The sequence below is a fragment of the Lithobates pipiens genome, unplaced genomic scaffold (genome assembly GCF_037356315.1).
Source record: "Lithobates pipiens isolate NorthernLeopardFrog02 unplaced genomic scaffold, aLitPip1_a1.2 Scaffold_13, whole genome shotgun sequence".
Classification (NCBI taxonomy): Eukaryota; Metazoa; Chordata; class Amphibia; order Anura; family Ranidae; genus Lithobates; species Lithobates pipiens.
Genome location: NW_027507718.1, coordinates 463,526,444 through 463,546,193, shown reverse-complemented (window position 1 = coordinate 463,546,193; position 19,750 = coordinate 463,526,444). Strand labels below are relative to the sequence as shown.

Here is a 19,750-nt window from a genome sequence, read left to right as displayed (position 1 = left end):
AATTCTCAGGAGTGGACAGAATGCCTTTTCTATGATAGAAACTTTCCAACTTCTCCAATGGGGAAGTATGGGGACATGATTAAAAAAAAAAAAACGTATCAGCTAAAATGTTCGGATAAGTATGTAAACATTTGACTGAAATGCTCCTATTGTCACAATAATACATCTCCCTCTGTTTTTTCACTTTTAGTTTTATGAACAGAAGGGTAATATCGACTAGGCCCTATCGAGAAGCCCCTACAAATGGCTATTCCTGCCCCAGCGGCCTGGCTCTTCATTATGATGATGTTCCATGTATTAATGGATTGGTAAGAAAGAATGCACACTTACATTTGTTATCTCGGTATGGCATAGACACGGGAACCTGCCTTAAAACATGCACATGCATTTCTCAATCCGTCCCTGAAAGCCCCATGGGACCACTGGACCTCCACGTATGGGTGGCTCTTCCCACCACTTTCCATAATGTAATACTTGGTACCTGAGCATCCATTCACCCAACTTTGTCACTTTGGTGTGGTGGTGAGAAGTACCTAGTGATATGCAAATTTGGGATTTTCACAAAGGTAAATATTTGCATATCTGCACTGGGGTTTGCAGCGACAGTGTGCAGAACCATGCAGAACCATGCACACGTGGGGGGCGACTTCACTGTCTAGTACCCCAAGCCTGGTGCAGTTAAAGGTGTACTGTCATTGGCTGTGGTGTTCTTATAGTTGATATTTTCTGGATATTTGAGCATAAAAAGCCATGTTGTATTAATATAATTGTCATGCTTACCAACTCTCTGTACAGTTCTGTGTGGCTATTGGCTGGATTCTGTCCTAGATGCATGCTTGGACTGTCATCATAATCAGGCTTTCTCTGATCTATTTATTGACTTTCTGCCTTTCATTCTATGCATGTTCTTTAACAGTTCAAGTATGTGTAATTTCAGTGGAGACCGGATGAGGACTTTGCTCCGTCCTATAGCAGAAAAAACGAAGAAGTGCTTTATGATGAAGCAGATGTGTACGATAACTTACCGTCTCCGAAAATCTTTGCACGCTACTCACCTGCTGACACAAAGGCCAATAGGTTATCCACTGACAAAATGTCTCCTAACCACTACAAATCTCCTGTCTCCTCCAGTCTGTCTTCTGTCACTAACAACTCTTCTCTGGGGAGGGCGTCCCCGACTCAGGTACACCTGATTGCTTATGTCTGTGTGTTCGCTGCATGTGCCTTACCATGATCCTGGTGGGCAGTGGGTGATGAATTCCTAAATAAAATCCTTCACATCCCCCCCCCACAGCACTGTCCCCTTCACACCCCCTCCCCCCCCCCCCACAGCACTGTCCCCTTCACACCCCCCCCCCACAGCACTGTCCCCTTCACACCCCCCCCCCCACAGCACTGTCCCCTTCACACCCCCCCCCCCACAGCACTGTCCCCTTCACACCCCCCCCCACAGCACTGTCCCCTTCACATCCCCCCCCCCCACAGCACTGTCCCCTTCACATCCCCCCCCCCCACAGCACTGTCCCCTTCACATCCCCCCCCCACAGCACTGTCCCCTTCACATACCCCCCCCCCCCCCACAGCACTGTCCCCTTCACATACCCCCCCCCCCCCCACAGCACTGTCCCCTTCACATACCCCCCCCCCCCCCACAGCACTGTCCCCTTCACATCCCCCCCCCCCACAGCACTGACCCCCTTCACAGCACTGACCCCTTTACAGATCACCCCAAAAGCTCTGTCCACCTTCACACATCCTCCTCCACAGCACTGCCCCCTTCACACATCCCCTCACAGCACGTTCCCTCATCACCCCCCCCCCCACAGCACTGTACCCCTTTACATATCAACCCCAACGCACTGTTCCCCTTCACATCCCCCCACATCACTGTCACCCTGCACACCCCCCCCAGCATTATCCCCCTTCACATATTACCCCCAAAGCACTGTACCCCTTAACCCCCCCCCCCCACACACACTGTTCCCCTTCACATTCTCCCACAGCACTGCCCCCCTTCACATCAAGCTGACAGATGCTGCTGTTGTGCGTGCCTTTTTTCATGTAGCTGCATATCAAGAGTTTACATTCAATAAGGGTCAGATGGATGGCCCTGGAAACAAACTGTGTACAAAGCTGCTCATCTGTCCTTAAAGCGGTTGTAAACCTCAGACATAAAATATGAACAAAGCATATCCCATAGTGTGTACTTGTCTCAGTTAAGAGCACGAATGCCCCATGCACACGGTCGGACATTCCGATAACAAAATCTGTTGAATTTTTTTCGATGGATGTTGGCCCAAACTTGTCTTGTATACACACGGTCACACAAAGTTGTCGGAAAATCCAATCGTTCAGAACAGGGTGGCATACAACGGGACTATAAAGAGGCCAGTAGCCAATAGCTTTCGTCTCTTAGTCTATTCTGAGCATGCGTGGCACTTTGTCCATCGGAATTGTCTACACACGATCGGAATTTAAACGATCGGATTTTGTTGTCGGAAAATTTTAGATTCTGCTCTCAAACTTTGTTCGTTCAGAAAATCCGACAGAAAAAGTCCGATGGAGCCCACACACTATCGGATTTTCCGACAACACAATCCGATCGCACATTTTCCGTTGGAAAATCCGACCGTGTGCATGGGGCATTAGTATAATTTCTGTCTGCTGCTTAATTTCTCTATTAGCATGAACCAATTCTGACAAGTTTCTCTATAGAGCCGGTTCGCACAGCTCCAAGACGGCTGCAGAACGAAATGCCCAGGAGTCCTGTGCGTCTTCTGGTCCATTTCAGGTCCAAATTCAGCCAAAAATTTGGACCGCAATCGGACCTGCAACGGTGAACAGGAACGCACCAGACCACTGCTGTCAGCCTCTCTGCACGGAGATGTGAACCAAGCCTCAGATAGTTAGACTCTGGTATATAGTTAGGACAGACTGATTCTAGTAGGTAGGTAGATATGTAAATTCTGGGTATGTAGATTGGTTCAGATAGATATATGCCATAGAATTCTATATGATATCCAAGAAAACCTCGTATTCTAACTCGACAGATACAGGATATCTGCCTTTAACAAAACATGCAAACAGTCCAAGCAGCTCCACCAAACCTCCTGCATTCCCTACAGTCAATGAATCATCAGTGACCCTCCATTTACTTCCACAAGTTTTATCTCCCCCTCCGGGTGGTTGGACTTGCAGATACAGGATTAACATTCCATGCTGGTGCATCTAAGCACCACTGCTGACATTAAGGGATTTTTATGAAACACAAGACTACTTCAATATTTTTTTTTCATTGACTGTATCACAGTGGTATGCAGCATTTTATCCTTTCCAAAGTGAATGATGTTAAAGTAACCAAAACAAAAGCATATTGACATTTAAATTCCAATAAATACAAGGGCAACAATAAATTATGAAAAAGTTTACAGCCTCAGTGTTATAGAACAACCACTATTAGTTCATACATTTATAGTAATATGTATATTAAGCCTGCTAATGTTAGTTTTGTGCGTAAAGTCACATGAACAGTTAATGTATTTATATTATTATTATTATACAGGTTTTATATAGCGCCAACAGTTTGCACAGCGCTTTACAACATGAGGGCAGACATTACAGTTACATTACAATTTGGTACAAGAGGAATCAGGGGGCCCTGCTCGTTAGAGCTTACAATCTAAAAAGGAAGGGCCAATTGATACAAAAGGTAATGGCTGTGGGGGATGAGCTGATGGAGGAAGTAAAACAGTGTTAGAGGCAGGATAGGCTTCTTTGAAGAGAAGGGTTTTCAGGGATCGTCTAAAGATGGATAGATTAGGAGACAGTCAGACAGATTGGGGTAGGGAGTTCCAAAGAATGGGAGAAGCTCTGGACAAATCTTGGAGGGGAGCATGTAATGTAATGTTAACTGAAATTTTTTGGCCAACTTTGAAGAAGTTCTTCCACTGATATCCTCCCTCACCACTACTTCCGTTCCATGTGTTAGCCCCATTTACAACCAATCCTCAACATCCATAAGGCAACATCTGTAGTAAGGGGTAAAATTCACCAAATGTGGAGCTCCATCTGGCCCGTTAATCAAACCATGTGTACAGGTTCCCCCATTACCCTTCATTTAAAGCGGAGGTCCACCCTAAAGTGGACCTTCCACTCATTGGAATCCTCCCCCCCTCCGGCGCCACAATTGGCACCTTTCAGGGGGGAGGGGGTGCAGGTACCTGTACAGTACAGGTATCTGCACCCACTTCTGGCATAGCTATCTGCGGAAAGGGGCGTAGATTCTGCAGAATCTATGCCCCTTTCCGAAAGTCCCCCGCTTCCTGCTGGGAAACACACAGATCCCAGAGGCAGCGGGACCATCCTTATTGCGGAGGCCGACTCGCGCATGCGCAGTAGGGAACCGGGAAATGAAGCCGAAAGGCTCCACTTCCTGATCCCCATACCCAAGATGGCGGCGGCAGCACCCGAGAGACGATCGAGAGATCGGCTTCGGGTGCCGACATCGCGGGTGCGCTGGGCGGGTAAGTGTCCTTATTTTAAAAGTCAGCAGCTGCAGTATTTGTAGCTGCTGGCTTTTTTTTTTTTAAACGGTGGAACTCCCGGCGGACTCCCGCTTTAAAACAAAAACCGAGATTTTCTACTTTACAGAAGTCCATCCATATTAGATTTTCTGTTGTGGGTAGAACAGGTTTTTTTTTTTTTTTGCAAGGTATTTAGTAATTTTGGGACCCCAAAGAGGAGATCACATCCTGCCCCCCAGGGTAAATGTAATCCGTCAAGCCTACAGTAAGTGACTTCTCCATATATTGCTATGGAAGGTTCATACATGTATTGTAGGTAACAAGGTAAATGGGGAAAACAAAGCTGACTACAGCATATATTCTACTTTGAAAAGATTATTTTATTGGTGTGTCTTAATCAATATAATCTCAAAGGAAACATTTATTTTCTAAACACTCTTTCTAGTTTCGGTATGTTATTGCGTCCTTAAACCACCTAATTACTTCTCCATGACCCTTAACAACTTTTAATTGAGCCTTTGTTTCTTCCTCTGATAGTTATTTATATCCCCCTAAGCTGAATTTTCACATCTGATGGTTTATTCAATCGAACATTTCATTTTGACTCCATCTTTTGTTAACCGTGTATGTTTTCCCTGCTCTGTGAAACCTAAAAAAAATCTTAATTGCTCTCTCGTTTGTAGTATCCACAAAAATACTTTTTACTGTAAAAAAAACAGCTACATTGCACTTCAGATATTTTATTTAAAAAGTACATAAACTCTGGAGACTGTACCCAAAAAGAACAAGATGAGGTCAAAGGACTAGACACCAATATTGCCTATGGGGTCCCCGCAACTCATCTTTTACCATTACTGACTAGCTTGCCTTGTTCTGCGTTGTGTATTTGTGTGGTAAAGGCCATCTTAGTAGAGGCAAGGATTTACCCATACCGGAACTACCTAGCTGAGGACAAGTGATCTGATAAATGGTGGGGAAATGATAAAATCAGCTGGAGAAGTTTAGAGATCACAGATCCACACAATTAATGAAGAAAAAGCAGGGAGATGCCTGAACTGCAGGTCTTTGGGTACAGATTCCTCTCCGGCAAGGAGAACAGTAGCGACGTCATCACATCTTTACTTTAAGGCCTGGTTTACACCCATACACCCATGTCATTTTTAGTGCATTTTCAGTTTTGCAGAAACACATTACAGTCCATTTAACATGGCTTCCTATGGGTCACGTCACATCTGTGCATTTTATGGAAAGGGCCAGTGACTTTTTTTTCTGGTTTTTGGTTCCAAACACTTCAATTGATCAAAAAGGTGTATTGAAAAACGCAAAATGCGCCTGGAATATGCAAATTGCAACCTGCATAGGTGTGAACCAGATCTAAATCTCCTGCAAGTAGCAGTCATAGCAGTCAGAGCTGCTTCTGCCTTCGATATCAGCAGATAAATAAAATGCAGTCAAATGCACCCAGTGGTGCCCCTCCATCCCTGCAAATGCATTCCAACAAAAACAAAGATCCCCTTGAAAGGTATTGATACCCCTTGATATTTTCCACATTTTTGTCATGATACAACCAAAATCATAAATGTATTTTTATTGGAATATTATGTGATGGACCAACACAAACTGTGATAATTGTGAAGTGGAAGGAAAATGATTACATGTTTTTCAAACTTTTTTACAAATAAATATCTGAAAAGTGTGTCGTGCATTTGTATTCAGCCCCCTTTACTCTGATACCCCTAACTAAAATCTAGAGGAACCATTTGCCTTCAGAAGTCACCTACTTAGTAAAAAGAGTCCACCTGTGTGTCATTTATTCTCAGTATAAATACAGCTGTTCTGTGAAGCCCCCCCGAGGTTTGTTAGAGAACCTTAGTGAACAAACTGCATCATGAACAAACCAGACAGATCAGGGATAAAGCTGTGGAGAAGTTGAAGTTTAATGCAGGGTTAAGTTATAAAAAAAAATATTCCATGCTTTGAACATCTTATGAAGCACTATTCAATCCATCATTTGAAAATTAAGAGTATGGCACAACTGCAAACCTACCAAGCCATGGCCGTCCACCTAAACTGACAGGCTGGGCAAGGAGAGCATTCATTAAAGAAGTAGCCAAGAGACCCATGGCAACTCTGGAGGAGCTGCAGAGATCCACAGTTCAGGTGGGAGAATCTGTCCACAGGACAACTATTAGTCATGCTCTCCACAAAGCAATTGTTGAAAGGAAGTCATAAGTCCAGTTTTCAGTTTGCTAGAAGCCATGTGGGGGACACAGCAAACATCTGGTCAGATGAGACCAACATTGAACTTTTTGGCCAAAAAGCAAAACGCTATGTGTGGTGGAAAATTAACACTGAACATCACCCTGAACACCCCATCCCCACCGTGAAACCTGGTGGTGGCAGCATCATGTTGTGGGGATGCTTTTTTCAGCAGGGACAGGGTAACTGGTCAGAGTTGATGGGAAGATGGGTGGAGCCAAATACAGGGCAATCTTAGAAAAAAACCTGTTAGAGTCTGCAAAACACTTGAGACTCGGGCAGATGTTCACCTTCCAGCAGGACAACGGCCCTAAACATACAGCCAGAGCTACAATGGAATGGTTTGGATCAAAGTATATTCATGTGTTAGAATGGACCAGTCAAAGTCCAGACCTAATTCCAATTGAAAATCTGTGTCAAGACTTGAAAATTGCTTTTCACAGATACTCTTCATCCAGTCTGACAGAGCTTGAGCTATTTTGCAAAAAAAAATTCACTCTAGATGTGCAAAGCTGGTAGAGACATACCCGAAAAGACTTGCAGCTGTAATTGCAGGCGGTTCTACAAAGTATTGACTCAGTAGGGCTGAATACAAATGCATGCCACACTTGATATTTATTTGTAAAAAAAAATTGAAAACCATTTATCATTTTCCTTCCGCTTCACAATTACAGTATGTGCCACTTTGTGTTGGCCTATCACATAAAATCCAAATAAAATACATTTAAGTTTTTGGTTGTAAGATGACAAAATGTGGAAAATTGCAAGGGGTATGAATACTTTTTCATGGCACTGTAGCTATCACACTGCAGATACACAGCTATGAAACTGTAGGTGCAGGAAGTACACTGCTATTTTTCAAAAGGGCACTGCTTAGGCATCATTAAAAATGTCTTGCCCTTCTCTTTGAGATAGTAAATCTTTACCTTTTCAGTTCAAGTCCACTTTAAAGTAAACCTGTGTTTTTGCTCATGTCCTTCCCTCATGCTCCAGGCAATAGGTTCAGTTTATTGCCCAGTCCCCTGCATATACATATTTCCCTTTACTCCCATGCCTGCTGTTTCCTGTCTTACTCCTAATCCTGATCATATCTGAATGTCATCAGCATTCAACATTACTCAAAAAATAAAAATAAATGTTTTATGCAGCCACAGAACATAAATCTAAATACAAATTTTCCAAGTTTCAGGAGGATCCCTGTATCAAAGCCACAGTAACTCCCTTCTAAGGTTACTATTTGGCTGACTTTCATACTTTCTTAGGCCCTGACCTGGAACTAGCATGCAGCGTAGAAAGTCAGATTGAGGTCAGAAATTCAGATCCATATCCACCATATGGTCAGACGACTAATAATTTCAAGAGCGGGTTCAGCAATGACAGCCTTCATATTCCCTCAACAGGTTTCTTTTAAAGAATTTTCTGCACCATTGATACCTGTGTCAAATAAGTAATTGCATTTACCAACCATTATTTTCTGTTCAACAGCTGTAAGTAAAATAGTTCCTCTTTAAGAAACAAATTAAATGTATGATTGATTGTTTAAATCTGCTTCTTCCATACAGCTGAAGAGCAAGAAACCCCCTCCGGCTGCCAATGGAATTCTATCAAAGTCCAGAATAACCAACAACCAGCAAAAGAAACCCAATCCAACCACTACTGTAAAACGTACAGCCTCCAGTAAGCAATTTTATAAGCATTATCTCTCAGTTGACAAGTAGATTTTATCTTACAGCTTCTTTGGAGCCTGACATAAACATAAAGCAGAGAAAGGTTTATCTAATCCCACTTGGTTTATTCTATCTTCCATCCATTATACTTCTTTTTTTTCGCCCCTGTTGCCCATTCCTTCTTCTGCCTAATATGTCCATTTCAACTTTCTCAAACTACGGGCTTCCATTTTCAACCTACTGTGCATCACTTCTCAACCATCTTTGTCCGCTCATTCTTTCAGCCATCATGCTGAATTTCTCACCCCCTCTTCCCTCTCTACCTTCTCTCTTCCATGCTTTATTCCCCCCCCCCCCCCCCATTATGAGTTATCTCTCACCCCCTCTGCCAACATAATCCTTCATCCACTCCATTTTCGACCCATTTTGCACACTCCATCTTCCACCCGATCTGCCCATTTAATCTTCTATCTAATCTGCCCATTCAATCTTCCACCCAGTCTGCCCACTCCATATTTCACCATCTATGGCTACTTAACTTTAGCCCACCCTATCTAGTCAATTTTTTCCCACTCTTCCAGCTTTGCCTTCCACCCAGCATGCTTGCTCTGTCTTCCTTCCACTCAGTCTGGTCTGTCCACTTCCCCATTTCATTTCCTGCTTACTCTGTTCGCCCATGTTCTGCCCACTATGTCTTCTCCATCTTCTCTTGACTATGTCCATACATCTTGTGTTTCATTCTGTCCACCTTTTATACTAGAGAAGAGGAGGCTATTCACATCCAACTACTACTATTTTGTCCCCTTCATCATGGCAAATGAGGCAAGATTTGCCCTCATTTACATGGTGGGTTAAAGTGTTTTCTAAATTATTTTTATTTATTTTTATTTTTTAAATAACAAACAGGTTTATACATACTTGCTCTGTGAAATGGAAGTGGCACTTCTCTCCTCCCCTGATTGCCCCCATAAAAAGACACTTCTATGTGAGCACTCGTGCAGGCTTGCTCCCGAGCCTTGTTGTCTGCGTCTATTGACGCAGACAGCGGGATTTGGCCCCACCCCCCACTCCCTCTTCACTGGCTTTAATTGACAGCAGGCAATCTCTCCCACTGCCTCAGCAAAGCCAGTGAGACCAGGGAGTGAGAGAAGTGCTGCAGTTGGGCACAGCACTGGTGCACATGAAGACTTAGGTAAGCAAAAAAAAAAGGGTTTGTCAGGGTGGATACTGATACCTAAATACTTTTTATCTTAATGCAATGAATGCATTAAGGTCAAAAAGCTTAGGCTTTAGTACCACTGTAATGCATACTCTGTAGCATTTGGAGGGCAGAGAGTGTGCCCATCCCTTGATTCGCATGTGCATATTATTAGGAGTTGCCTTACAATTTGAAAAGATTTTTGCTAAACTGAGTGTAACATAATCTGCATTTGCAAAATAAGCTGAGCTTTCATTGCAAATTTTGTTACCTTTACACTGAGCAGCTGTAATGCAACCTTCTTGCACAGCACATTCATAATTAAAGAGAATCTGAGACAAGGTATTTACAATATTGTCATGTACTGTACTGTATTATTTGCTTAAAAAGTAATGTAATGTGTGTGTGTGTGTGTTTTATCATACTTGAATTTTCAGTGATCATTGATCAGGCTGAGCAAATTACAAAGCTCACCACATTTTCTGTACAATCCAGATGCTGAACAATATAAATATGGAAAGAATCGGGTGGAGGCAGATGCTAAAAAGCTGCAGCTCAAGGAAGAGGAGTTATTGAAAAAGAAAGAGGCTCTCCGAAACAGATTAGCCCAGATCCGCAAAGAAAAACGAGACACAAGGGCGGCAATCGAAGCTAATGCAGGTGATTTTTAATGGCCGTCCTTGCCAACCCTAAACTGGTTAAAAACAGTTAAATCTATCGCACTCTTAATTCTGGTTTCATTCATTATTTCCATGTATTTGCTGGTTATCCATCACAAAACTGGAGGGCTAGATGTACAGTTTACTTTCCAAAAGTAAAAAACTTTGAGTTTCAAATACAAATTACAAAACAATTCTGAGACTGTCCCTGCAACAAAAAAATCCTATGGTTGATTGTGCATAGGTACAGTGTTGTTTGATCAACCATGAGGTTTTGGCTTTGTCAAGAAAATGGGATAAGTAGTAGTAATAAGTCTAGTAATAAGCATAGAGGCTGTAGCATTTTTATCTACTGCAGTAATAATACAGTGAGGGAAAAAATATTTGATCTCCTGCTGATTTTGTACATTTGCACACTGACAAAGAAATAATTAGTCTATAATTCTAATGATATGCTTATTTTAACAGTGAGAGACAGAATAACAATGAAAATATCCAGAAAAACGCATTTAAAAATAAGTTATAAATTGATTTGCATTTTAATGAGTGAAATAAGTATTTGAACCCTTCTCAAAACACGACTTAGTACTTGGTGGCAAAAAACCTGTTGGCAAACAGAGGTCAGACGTTTCCTGTAGTTGGCCACCAGGTTTGCACACATCTCAGGAGGAATTTTGTACCAATCTTCTTTGCAGATCCTCTCCAAGTCATTAAAGTTTTGAGGCTGGCATTTGGTAACGCAAAACTTCAGCTCCCTCCATATATTTTTCAATGGGATTAAGGTCTGAAGACTGGCTAGGCCACTCCAGGACCTGCTTCTCCTCGAACCACTCCTTTGTTGGCTGTATGTTTTGGGTCATCTTCATGCTGGAAGACCCATCGCACGACCCATTTCCAATGCCCTGGCTAAGGGAAGGAGGTTCTCACCCAAGATATCATGGTACATGGCCACGTCCATCTTCCCTTTGATGCGGTGAAGTTGCCTTGTCCCCTTAGCAGAAAAACACCCCCAAAGCATAATATTTTCACCTCCATGTTTGAAGGTGGTGATGGTGTTCTTGGGGTCATAGGCAGCATTTATCCTCCTCCAAACACGGCTAGTTGAGTTGATGCCAAAGAGATCGATTTTGGTCTCATCTGTCCACAACACTTTCACCCAGTTCTCTGAATCATTCAGATGTTCATTAGCAAACTTTTGACAGGCCTGAACATGTGCTTTCTTGAGCAGGGGGACCTTGCAGGCATCACAGGATTTCAGTCCTTCAGGCTGTAGTATGTTACCAATTATTGTCTTGGTGACTATGGTCCCAGCTGCCTTGAGATCATTGACAGGATTCTCCCGTGTAGTTCTGGGCTAATTCCTCACCCAGACTGAGGTAGAGTGACAGTTATTTTGTGTTTCTTCCATTTATGAATAATCACACTAACTGTTGTCACCCTCTCACCAAGCTGCTTGGTGATGGTCTTGTAGCCCATTCCAGCCTTGTGTAGGTCTACAATCTTGTCCCTGACATCCTTGGACAGCCCTTTAGTCTTGGCCATGGTGGAGAGGTCGGAATCTGATTGATTGCTTCTGTGGACAGGTGTCTTTTGAACAGGTAACAATAGAGAAACCCTTTATATATAGTAATAATTACCTAGTCAGATAACTAGTTGCTTGACTCTTCTTCTGTAGATTTTTTTTCTCTAAATCAGTGGTCTCCAAACTGTGGCCTGTTTGCCTGCCTGCCTATATTCAGCCCTTGGGGCACTATTATCAAAAAGGGGGCACAATTCCTTACTGACACCAATGGTGGAGCATTATTCCTTCCCCTGATACCAACAATGGGACGCTGTTCCTCCCACTAATACCAATGATGGTGCAGTGTTTACATCCGTTGATGCCAGGGAGTTTTCCACTTACACTGACAGACCGCCCACCCCCCCAAGGTCTGAAAAAAAACAGTAAACTGGCTCTTTGCTTAGAAAGTTTGGAAACCCCTGCTCTTAATTGTCATTAATGTTCCATATAGTGTCATTATCAAACAAGGCCAAATATCACCTTAAAACAAATGAGTAAAACTTTGCCATTGTCAAGTACATATAAATTCATAACAGACTCATAAAGGATAGTATATAAGCCCAGTCTATATCTAGGCATAACCTCAGAATGGGGTGTACTGGTCTGTGTGTGGTAGTAGTATTGTATTTCTACTGTATATGGGCTTTGTACTGTATATTACATGTGTGATGGAAGAGCTGACTGTATTTCTCCACTTAAACCAATCTGCTTCTTAGTGGTGGGAGTTCAAAGGCAAAGAAATGACACCACTCCATGTCCTAAACGTGCTTCTCGAGTACTTTATTGCTCTGGCTGCCAGTTAGAAAAAAGTTCATCCAGCTCAGCGGGTATAGCGAGGATAAAGTATAAGACCACACTCCATGAAAGTCATCCCATTAAACTGTGTCGCAGTTAGCTACTTTTATTAAAGTGGTTGTATAGTCATATTTTTAACTTTTACCTACAGGAAAGCCTATAATAAGGCTTACCTGTAGGTAAAAAAAATATCTCCTAAACCTGTACGGTTTAGGAGATATTCCCCTCGGTATGCGCCTCTGACTGCAGCGGCGCATGCGCACAAGGGGTTTCTCGCCGTCAAAATCCGGCAGCAGCCGAGCGGCCGGACTGAAATCTCCTGCGCGCATGCGCGGGAGTGACGATATCGCGGCTCCGGCCACTCACAGCGCCGGAGCCGCGATACCCGGAAGAAACGCCGAGGGAGCATGTCAGCTCCCTCGGCGTGGATCGGGCCAGATGTCGGGGCCTCGTTCTAAGGTAAGTATTTCATAATGAGCTAGTATGCGGTGCATACTAGCTCGTTATGCCTTTTGCTTTGCAGGTTTAAAAAAAAAAAAAAAATGTGCGGGTTTACTACCGCTTTAAATCTAAAGGGATGACTCTCTGTCAGATGGAGCGGGGTCTTGTACTTTTTCCTTCTTGCTGGTGCTAGTTAAATGAAATCGAATAGAGAAATCCTTTTTTTCTTTTTTTTTTTTTTTTTTAATCTCTTCATTTGTGGGTGCTAATAGAATGTTTAAGATACAACCATTAGAAAGAAAGAAATACCCCCTGAATAGGACTTTAAATGCCAACAACACTACAAGGGTCGGATAAAATACAGTGGCAGTGTCTGTTCGCCCTGGGAGACACTGCCAGGGCAGACGGCACACTCCACGGATCTACAGTAAACAGGAAAACGACTGAGGGATAAATATCCAGTTAACTCCAGTTTGATATCAAAGGATTGTGGAAAGTCCTGACCTGGCCCCTACTGGGTGACTACTCTTTGAGCAATTGAGTTTATGGCATCAAACCGAATACGCAATTTGTGCGTTTAAACTGACACTGCATTTTACGTGGAGTTTTTTGGGCTGAAACGGGGGGCTAGACCAAGTCTCCAACCATGTCATCTACCGACAGTGACGATTTAGTCTCTGCTTGTATGATTGTACATATTTAGTGCTGCACCATTTACCTTATGCGGAACATAGATTCTCTTATATAAATACCCCTGATGAAAGGGCTTGAACCTGAAACGCATTGGGTACCAAAGATTGTTCTTGGAAATTGGAGAGTAACTACTCAGACCTACATGTACAACATTTATTCATGACTGCAAGAAATTGTATGTTTTTGTCTGCGTGTTTTACAAATTATCACACGTGTGATTGATTTTTTAAAAGTTTCAATAAATATTTGTATTTTATCCGACCCTTGTAGTGTTGCCATTTAAAGTCCCATTCAGGGGGTATTTCTTTCTTTCTATATACAGGGATGTGACAACTCACTACAGTGTTCTGTTATGGTGAAAACACAGTTATCAAGATACAACCATTGGTGGTTTGGGGTTCTGTCCACTTTTTTCTATGTCAAATTTTAAATAATGTTTGTTATTCACCCAGTATATATGTAATACAGCTTTTGATTTTTTTTTTTTATTATCTGTCATTCCTCTAGATTCGACCTGCTCTAAATATTGTTTCCATTTTGAAGTTTGAAAGCAATGTAATTAAATGTTATAAAACACATGTTTCCCATCAATATGTCATCATAACTGTCTTCTACAGGAAGGAAATCTCAGGTCTTGCTGGAGGAAAAGCTGAGGAAGCTGGAAAATGAGTGTAAACTGAAGGAGGGTGAACGAGTAAATCTCGAGTTGGAACTGACCGAGGTGAAGGAAAGTCTGAAGAAGGCCATGTCTGGTGGGGTCACACTGGGTCTTGCTATTGAACCCAAAAATGAGACCTCAAGGCCACAGGTATGGCCACTGCGTGGACAAGTTTCTTTAGAAAGCAAGCTGTTTTATCTTGTATACCTTTCCTCGACTAGATGTATTATTAATATAGGAACCAACTTGTTTTTTCTTTAGTCTCCAAGCCTTCGGCACAGAACGGTGGAGAACTCTCCAATCTCCAGCTGTGACACAAGTGATGCTGAATGTTCTATACCGGTAAATAGTGCCTCAGCATTAAAACGGCAACCTCCATCAAAAAACTCCCCGGTACGAGGACACGTTCTAAGAAAAGCAAAGGTGAGAGTAGTATTTTGTGACCAGAAATCCCATCCGTTAAGTAAAAGGAGTTATTTAACCACTTGCCGACTGCCTAACTAGGAAAATACATCATTAATTCGATGTTAAATACCAGTGTTGTGGCTGCAGCTAGATGCCATAACCTAGTATGATTTTTCCCCAGATTCACTGTTGGGTCATTCATAGAAGTGGCGGGAGGGGTCATTCCCCCCCCCATACCCCCCCCCCCCCCCCCCCGCTTTCCGCTGGTTTTGAAGCTTACCTGGCAGATTGGGAAGTCCAAAAATGATCCAGTGCTGTGCATGCTGGGTAAAGAGATGAGTGAAAGAAAGATGGCCTCTGCTTATCTCTATGGCCTAGAAGGACCAGAGCGACGTCATGACGTCACTTCCGGTTCCTGATACATGAAAACAAGGCTATTTTTTTTAAAGCAACAGATCTCTCCATAAAGAGGATGTCATGCTGTATTGTTATCGGCAGGGATGTTCCTATTTCTTGTGATAGCAATAAAAATGCTAAAAAAAATATATATTTTTAAAGGGAATATGTAAAAAATATAATGTATTAAATTAAATTTTTTTTTCTTTACGCTCCTATTCCTGCATGCTCGAGCACAGTGGTGAATGCATACGTAGACCTTCTCTGTAACTCCAAACTGGTAACCTGTAAACATTTTTAAAGTGTCGCCTATGGATATTTTAAGTAAGGTAGTTTGGCGCCATTCTATGAGCGCAATGTTTGGGATTCATTTACGCGGCGTAACACCGTTTTTCATATTATACAAAAAATTGAGGGATATATAAATTTATTTATTTTTTATTCATTAAAGTGTATTTTTTTTCAAACAAATTGCATTTGAAAAACACATGACACAAGAAATTGCAACAACCATCATTTTACTCTCTAGGGTTGGCTGCCTATATATATATATATATATATATATATATATATATATATATAATGTTTGGGGATTCTAAGTAATTTTCTAGCAAACAAAATACAGATTTTTACTTGTAAACAGAAAGTGTCAGAAAAAGGCCTGGTCCTTAAGTACATGTAGTGATTAAATTGTTAAAGGTATTTTAAAAGTGTTTTTAAATCTGCAGCATCTTATTAAAATGACATCTAGTGATCCTGTCATTAAGATCTTTGTGCAGGAACTTCCTGTTATGGAGTGACAACTCTTTCTTAGTCTCCCAGTTGTTGTTCTGTGTTGCCAGCCTGTCACAAACATTTCTGTTGGAGACTGATGTCTGGTTCGCACATTTGCAGTTTAGTGACAGTGACTGCAGTGTCAGACTCTTCCTCCAACTTTCTGGCTGTAAATCTGTGTGGGCTTTCAGTTAGAAAGCAGGAAGAATGTCATTGGACTAGGAGCCATCTGATTACCATTCAGTTCATTGCAACTCCATGTCTGTCTGCCGCTGTTATTGAGCAGGCAGAGCCACCCACTGTTAGGATTTTGGCCAAGTCTTCTGACTTTCTAACAGTTTACAGGCAGCTTTACGTGAACTGAACTGAATTCTGTTTGCATTGTAACATACACTATATTGTCAAAAGTATTGGGACACCTGCTTTTACAAGCACATGAACACTTTAATGGTATCCCAGTCTTAGTCCGTAGGGTTCAGTATTGAGTTGGCCCACCCTTTGCAGCTTTAACAGCTTCAACTCTTCTGGGAAGGCTGTCTAGGAGTGTGTCTATGAAAATGTTTGACCATTCTTCCAAAGCGCATTTGTGAGGTTAGGCACTGATGTTGGACAAGAAGGCCTGGCTCGCAGTCTCCACTCATCCCAAAGGTGGTCTATCGGGTTAAGGTCAGGACTCTGTGCAGGCCAGTCAAGCTCCTCCACCCCAAACTCACTCATCCATGTCTTATGGACCTTGCTTTGTGCACTGGTCCAAATCATTTGGTGCAAGGGGGATTATGGTGTGGGGTTGTTTTTCAGGGTTTGGGCTTGGCCCCTTAGTTCCAGTGAAGGCAAGTTAAAGTGATTGTAAGGGTTTTTAAAAAAAAAATAACAAACATATCATACTTACCTCCACTGTGCAGCTCGTTTTGCATAGAGTGGCCCCGAACATCCTCTTCTGGTGTCCCCTGTGGCTCTCTCAGCTCCTCCCCACATCAGATAACCCCCTAGAAGAAGCGCTCTCCTGAGGGGGTTACCTTGCGGGCGTGCTCCTGAGTCAAGCATTTGGCATCCATAGCCGCTGAATGTATGACTCGACCCCACCTGCGGGACAGCAGTGGGTGCCAATGGCTGCGCTGCAATCAATCTATCCAATCCATGACTGCGCACCAGTGCACAAAGCAAGGTCCATAAAGACATGGACCACCTTTGGGATGAATTGGAGTGGAGACTGTGAGCCAGGCCTTCCCGTCCAACATCAGTGACTGACCTCACAAATGCGCAGTGTCCTGACCTCAACCCGATAGAACACCTTTGGGATGAATTAGAAAGCATGGTCAAACATTCCCATAGACACACTCCTAAACTTTGTAGACAGCCTTCCTAGAAGATTTGAATCTGTTATAGCTGTAAAGGGTGGGCCAACTCAATATTGAACCCTACGGACTAAGACCGGGATGCCATTAAAGTTCATGTGTGTGTAAAGGCAGGTGTCTCAATACTTGTGGCAATATAGTGTATGTGGGCTTCATTACATCGATGGTCTCTGGTGCTGAATGACCGATGAGTGCGTCACACCTAGCTCTGTGATCATATGTATAATTCTTGTGTTTATTTTTAGGAATGGGAGCTGAAGAACGGCACATAAACCTCACAACACGTTTTCGTGTAGGAGCCTTAACCAGCGTGGACCAAGAGACAATACGACGCAGTGTTTCCAGTACATGAGTACAATGTACTTTGCTTCTTTGTTGTGGAGAATCGGCCACACATCACAGAGCAGCTGTGAAGGGGGTTGTCCCAGCGGACCAATTATTCTGCCTTGTGAAGACAGGTCCATTCTCTGTGCCGCCGGTCTGATGACCAGAAGACCTCTGCTGACATTACCACTGCGTGTGAGTTTCTGTAATGTTACATGCACAACATTCTGGCACATAACAGGGAATGACCGGGAATACCACAAATACAAGTAACTCTCCCACTGCTGCATGAATTGTCTTCATTGTATTGTTTTGCTGTTTGTGTTAAAGACTGGAATATTCTGAGGTTTTCGGTGATAGACTGCCATCGGTCACTGCCAATTGTCAGAGTGCCATCAGCCTAATCTTGCACCTTCCAATTTGTACTGCATACCCTGAGAATTTGCTGGCACATAGCAGAGAGGCAGCTATAGACATCATCACACCAATACCCTACTTTTATGTCTACTTACTATGTCTTAAAGCACTGCGAATCCCAAAATGTAAACATTTCAATCATTTTATTATGTGAAATAGCTATTTATAACATTCACAACTGTATGAGTAGAATGACCCACATCTGTACAGAGATATGTTGCTGTAAAAAGCAGCCTAATACACTATGACAGTGATGGCGAACCTTGGCACTCCAGATGTTTTGAAACTACATTTCCCATGATGCTCCACTACACTTCAGCGTGCAAGAGCATCATGGGAAATGTAGTTCCAAAACATCTGGGGTGCCAAGGTTCGCCATCACTGCACTATGACATCAGCCTTATTCAATAAAAGGTTAATATTCTTTAGTGTAGTAAGCTATATGTCAGGGGGCTCCAAACTAAGGCCTGCAGGCCACTGTGGCCCTTTGCTTGCCTTTATCCTGCTCTTGGGGAATTACTTCTACTGATACGGGACACTATTCCTACCATGGATGCCAGCAATGAGATACTATCCCTCCCACTGTTACCAGAGATGGGGAACTAATTCTTCAACTGACACCAATTATGGGGCACTATTCCTCCCACTGATACCAGAGATGGGGAACTAATTCTCCAACTGACACCAATTATGGGGCACTATTCCTCCCACTGATACCAGAGATGGGGAACTAATTCTCCAACTGACACCAGTTATGGGGCACTATTCCTCCCACTTTCACCAATGATGTAATTATTTTACTCCCACTGACCACCAAGCCAATAACATTGTTTACTGGGGCATTTTCTACTTTCACTGACCTCAGTCCAGCCCCCCAATGTTTGAAGGATGGTAAACTGGCCCCTTGTTGCAAAAGTTTGGAGGCTCCTGTTATATACCTTTCAGCAAAATAAATCCTTATTGGCTGACCAATCAGGATGCTGCATAATGATCTATCTTAATGAATTTAAAAGCTCACCTTTAACAAAAAAATAAAAATACCAATTTACGCGTTTATGCAGGTAAAAAAAATGCATTTTAGGTCCTTCGCTACATGTTACACCCTAAATACGGTAGTAACATGTTGCTAAGGGTGGAGATTAATGGCCTAATTCCCTTTCATTAAAGTGGCCTTCAATGAAAAAGAAGACAGCTGGATATGATATCACTATCCGTTTATTAAACTTTTTTTGTAACACAGTAATCCATGTTTCCTAAGTGGCCACACATAACCCCTTTCTAACTTTGTAAAACTGTTTGTCTTTCTGAGGGATGTCAGTAAATGTAAGATCTGCATCACTTCTTGGGGGCCTCTCCCGGATCTGCTTGCATCAGTTGGAAAGTGCTGGCTAGACCTGGGCACCGTCACCTAATGGTGAACCAGAAAATGTGAGGCTGCACACTTCTTACACTTTGTGTTCAAGGGCAGTTTTATTTATACGGTGGTAGAGACACTCCAACCTGTTCCTCTGGTGATGCGTTTTGATCCCCTGCTGGAATCAGAGACATAATTAAGGTGGCCATACATGGATCAAAATTTGTCCGATTCAGCAGGGACTGTCCGGATTTCTATCCATGTATGTGCA

At 42.7% G+C, this 19,750-nt stretch overlaps 1 protein-coding gene across 4 annotated transcripts in view; it reads left to right on the top strand.

The window, feature by feature from the left end:
* The window catches only part of AFAP1 (actin filament associated protein 1), a 210,743-nt gene extending 191,564 nt beyond the window's left edge, over window positions 1-19,179 (top strand). For 2 of the 4 annotated variants that reach the window (XM_077477843.1, XM_077477841.1), the window contains exons 12-18: window positions 191-308; window positions 938-1,183; window positions 8,345-8,459; window positions 10,143-10,307; window positions 14,414-14,604; window positions 14,716-14,877; window positions 17,630-19,179. In XM_077477843.1, the coding sequence (XP_077333969.1) occupies window positions 191-308; window positions 938-1,183; window positions 8,345-8,459; window positions 10,143-10,307; window positions 14,414-14,604; window positions 14,716-14,877; window positions 17,630-17,656 (1,024 nt within the window). In that variant the 3' untranslated portion in view covers window positions 17,657-19,179. The remainder of the gene's footprint in view (window positions 1-190; window positions 309-937; window positions 1,184-8,344; window positions 8,460-10,142; window positions 10,308-14,413; window positions 14,605-14,715; window positions 14,878-17,629) is intronic. The other 2 variants (XM_077477845.1, XM_077477844.1) reach the window with 1 other exon arrangement.
* Window positions 19,180-19,750: the final 571 nt, after the last annotated feature.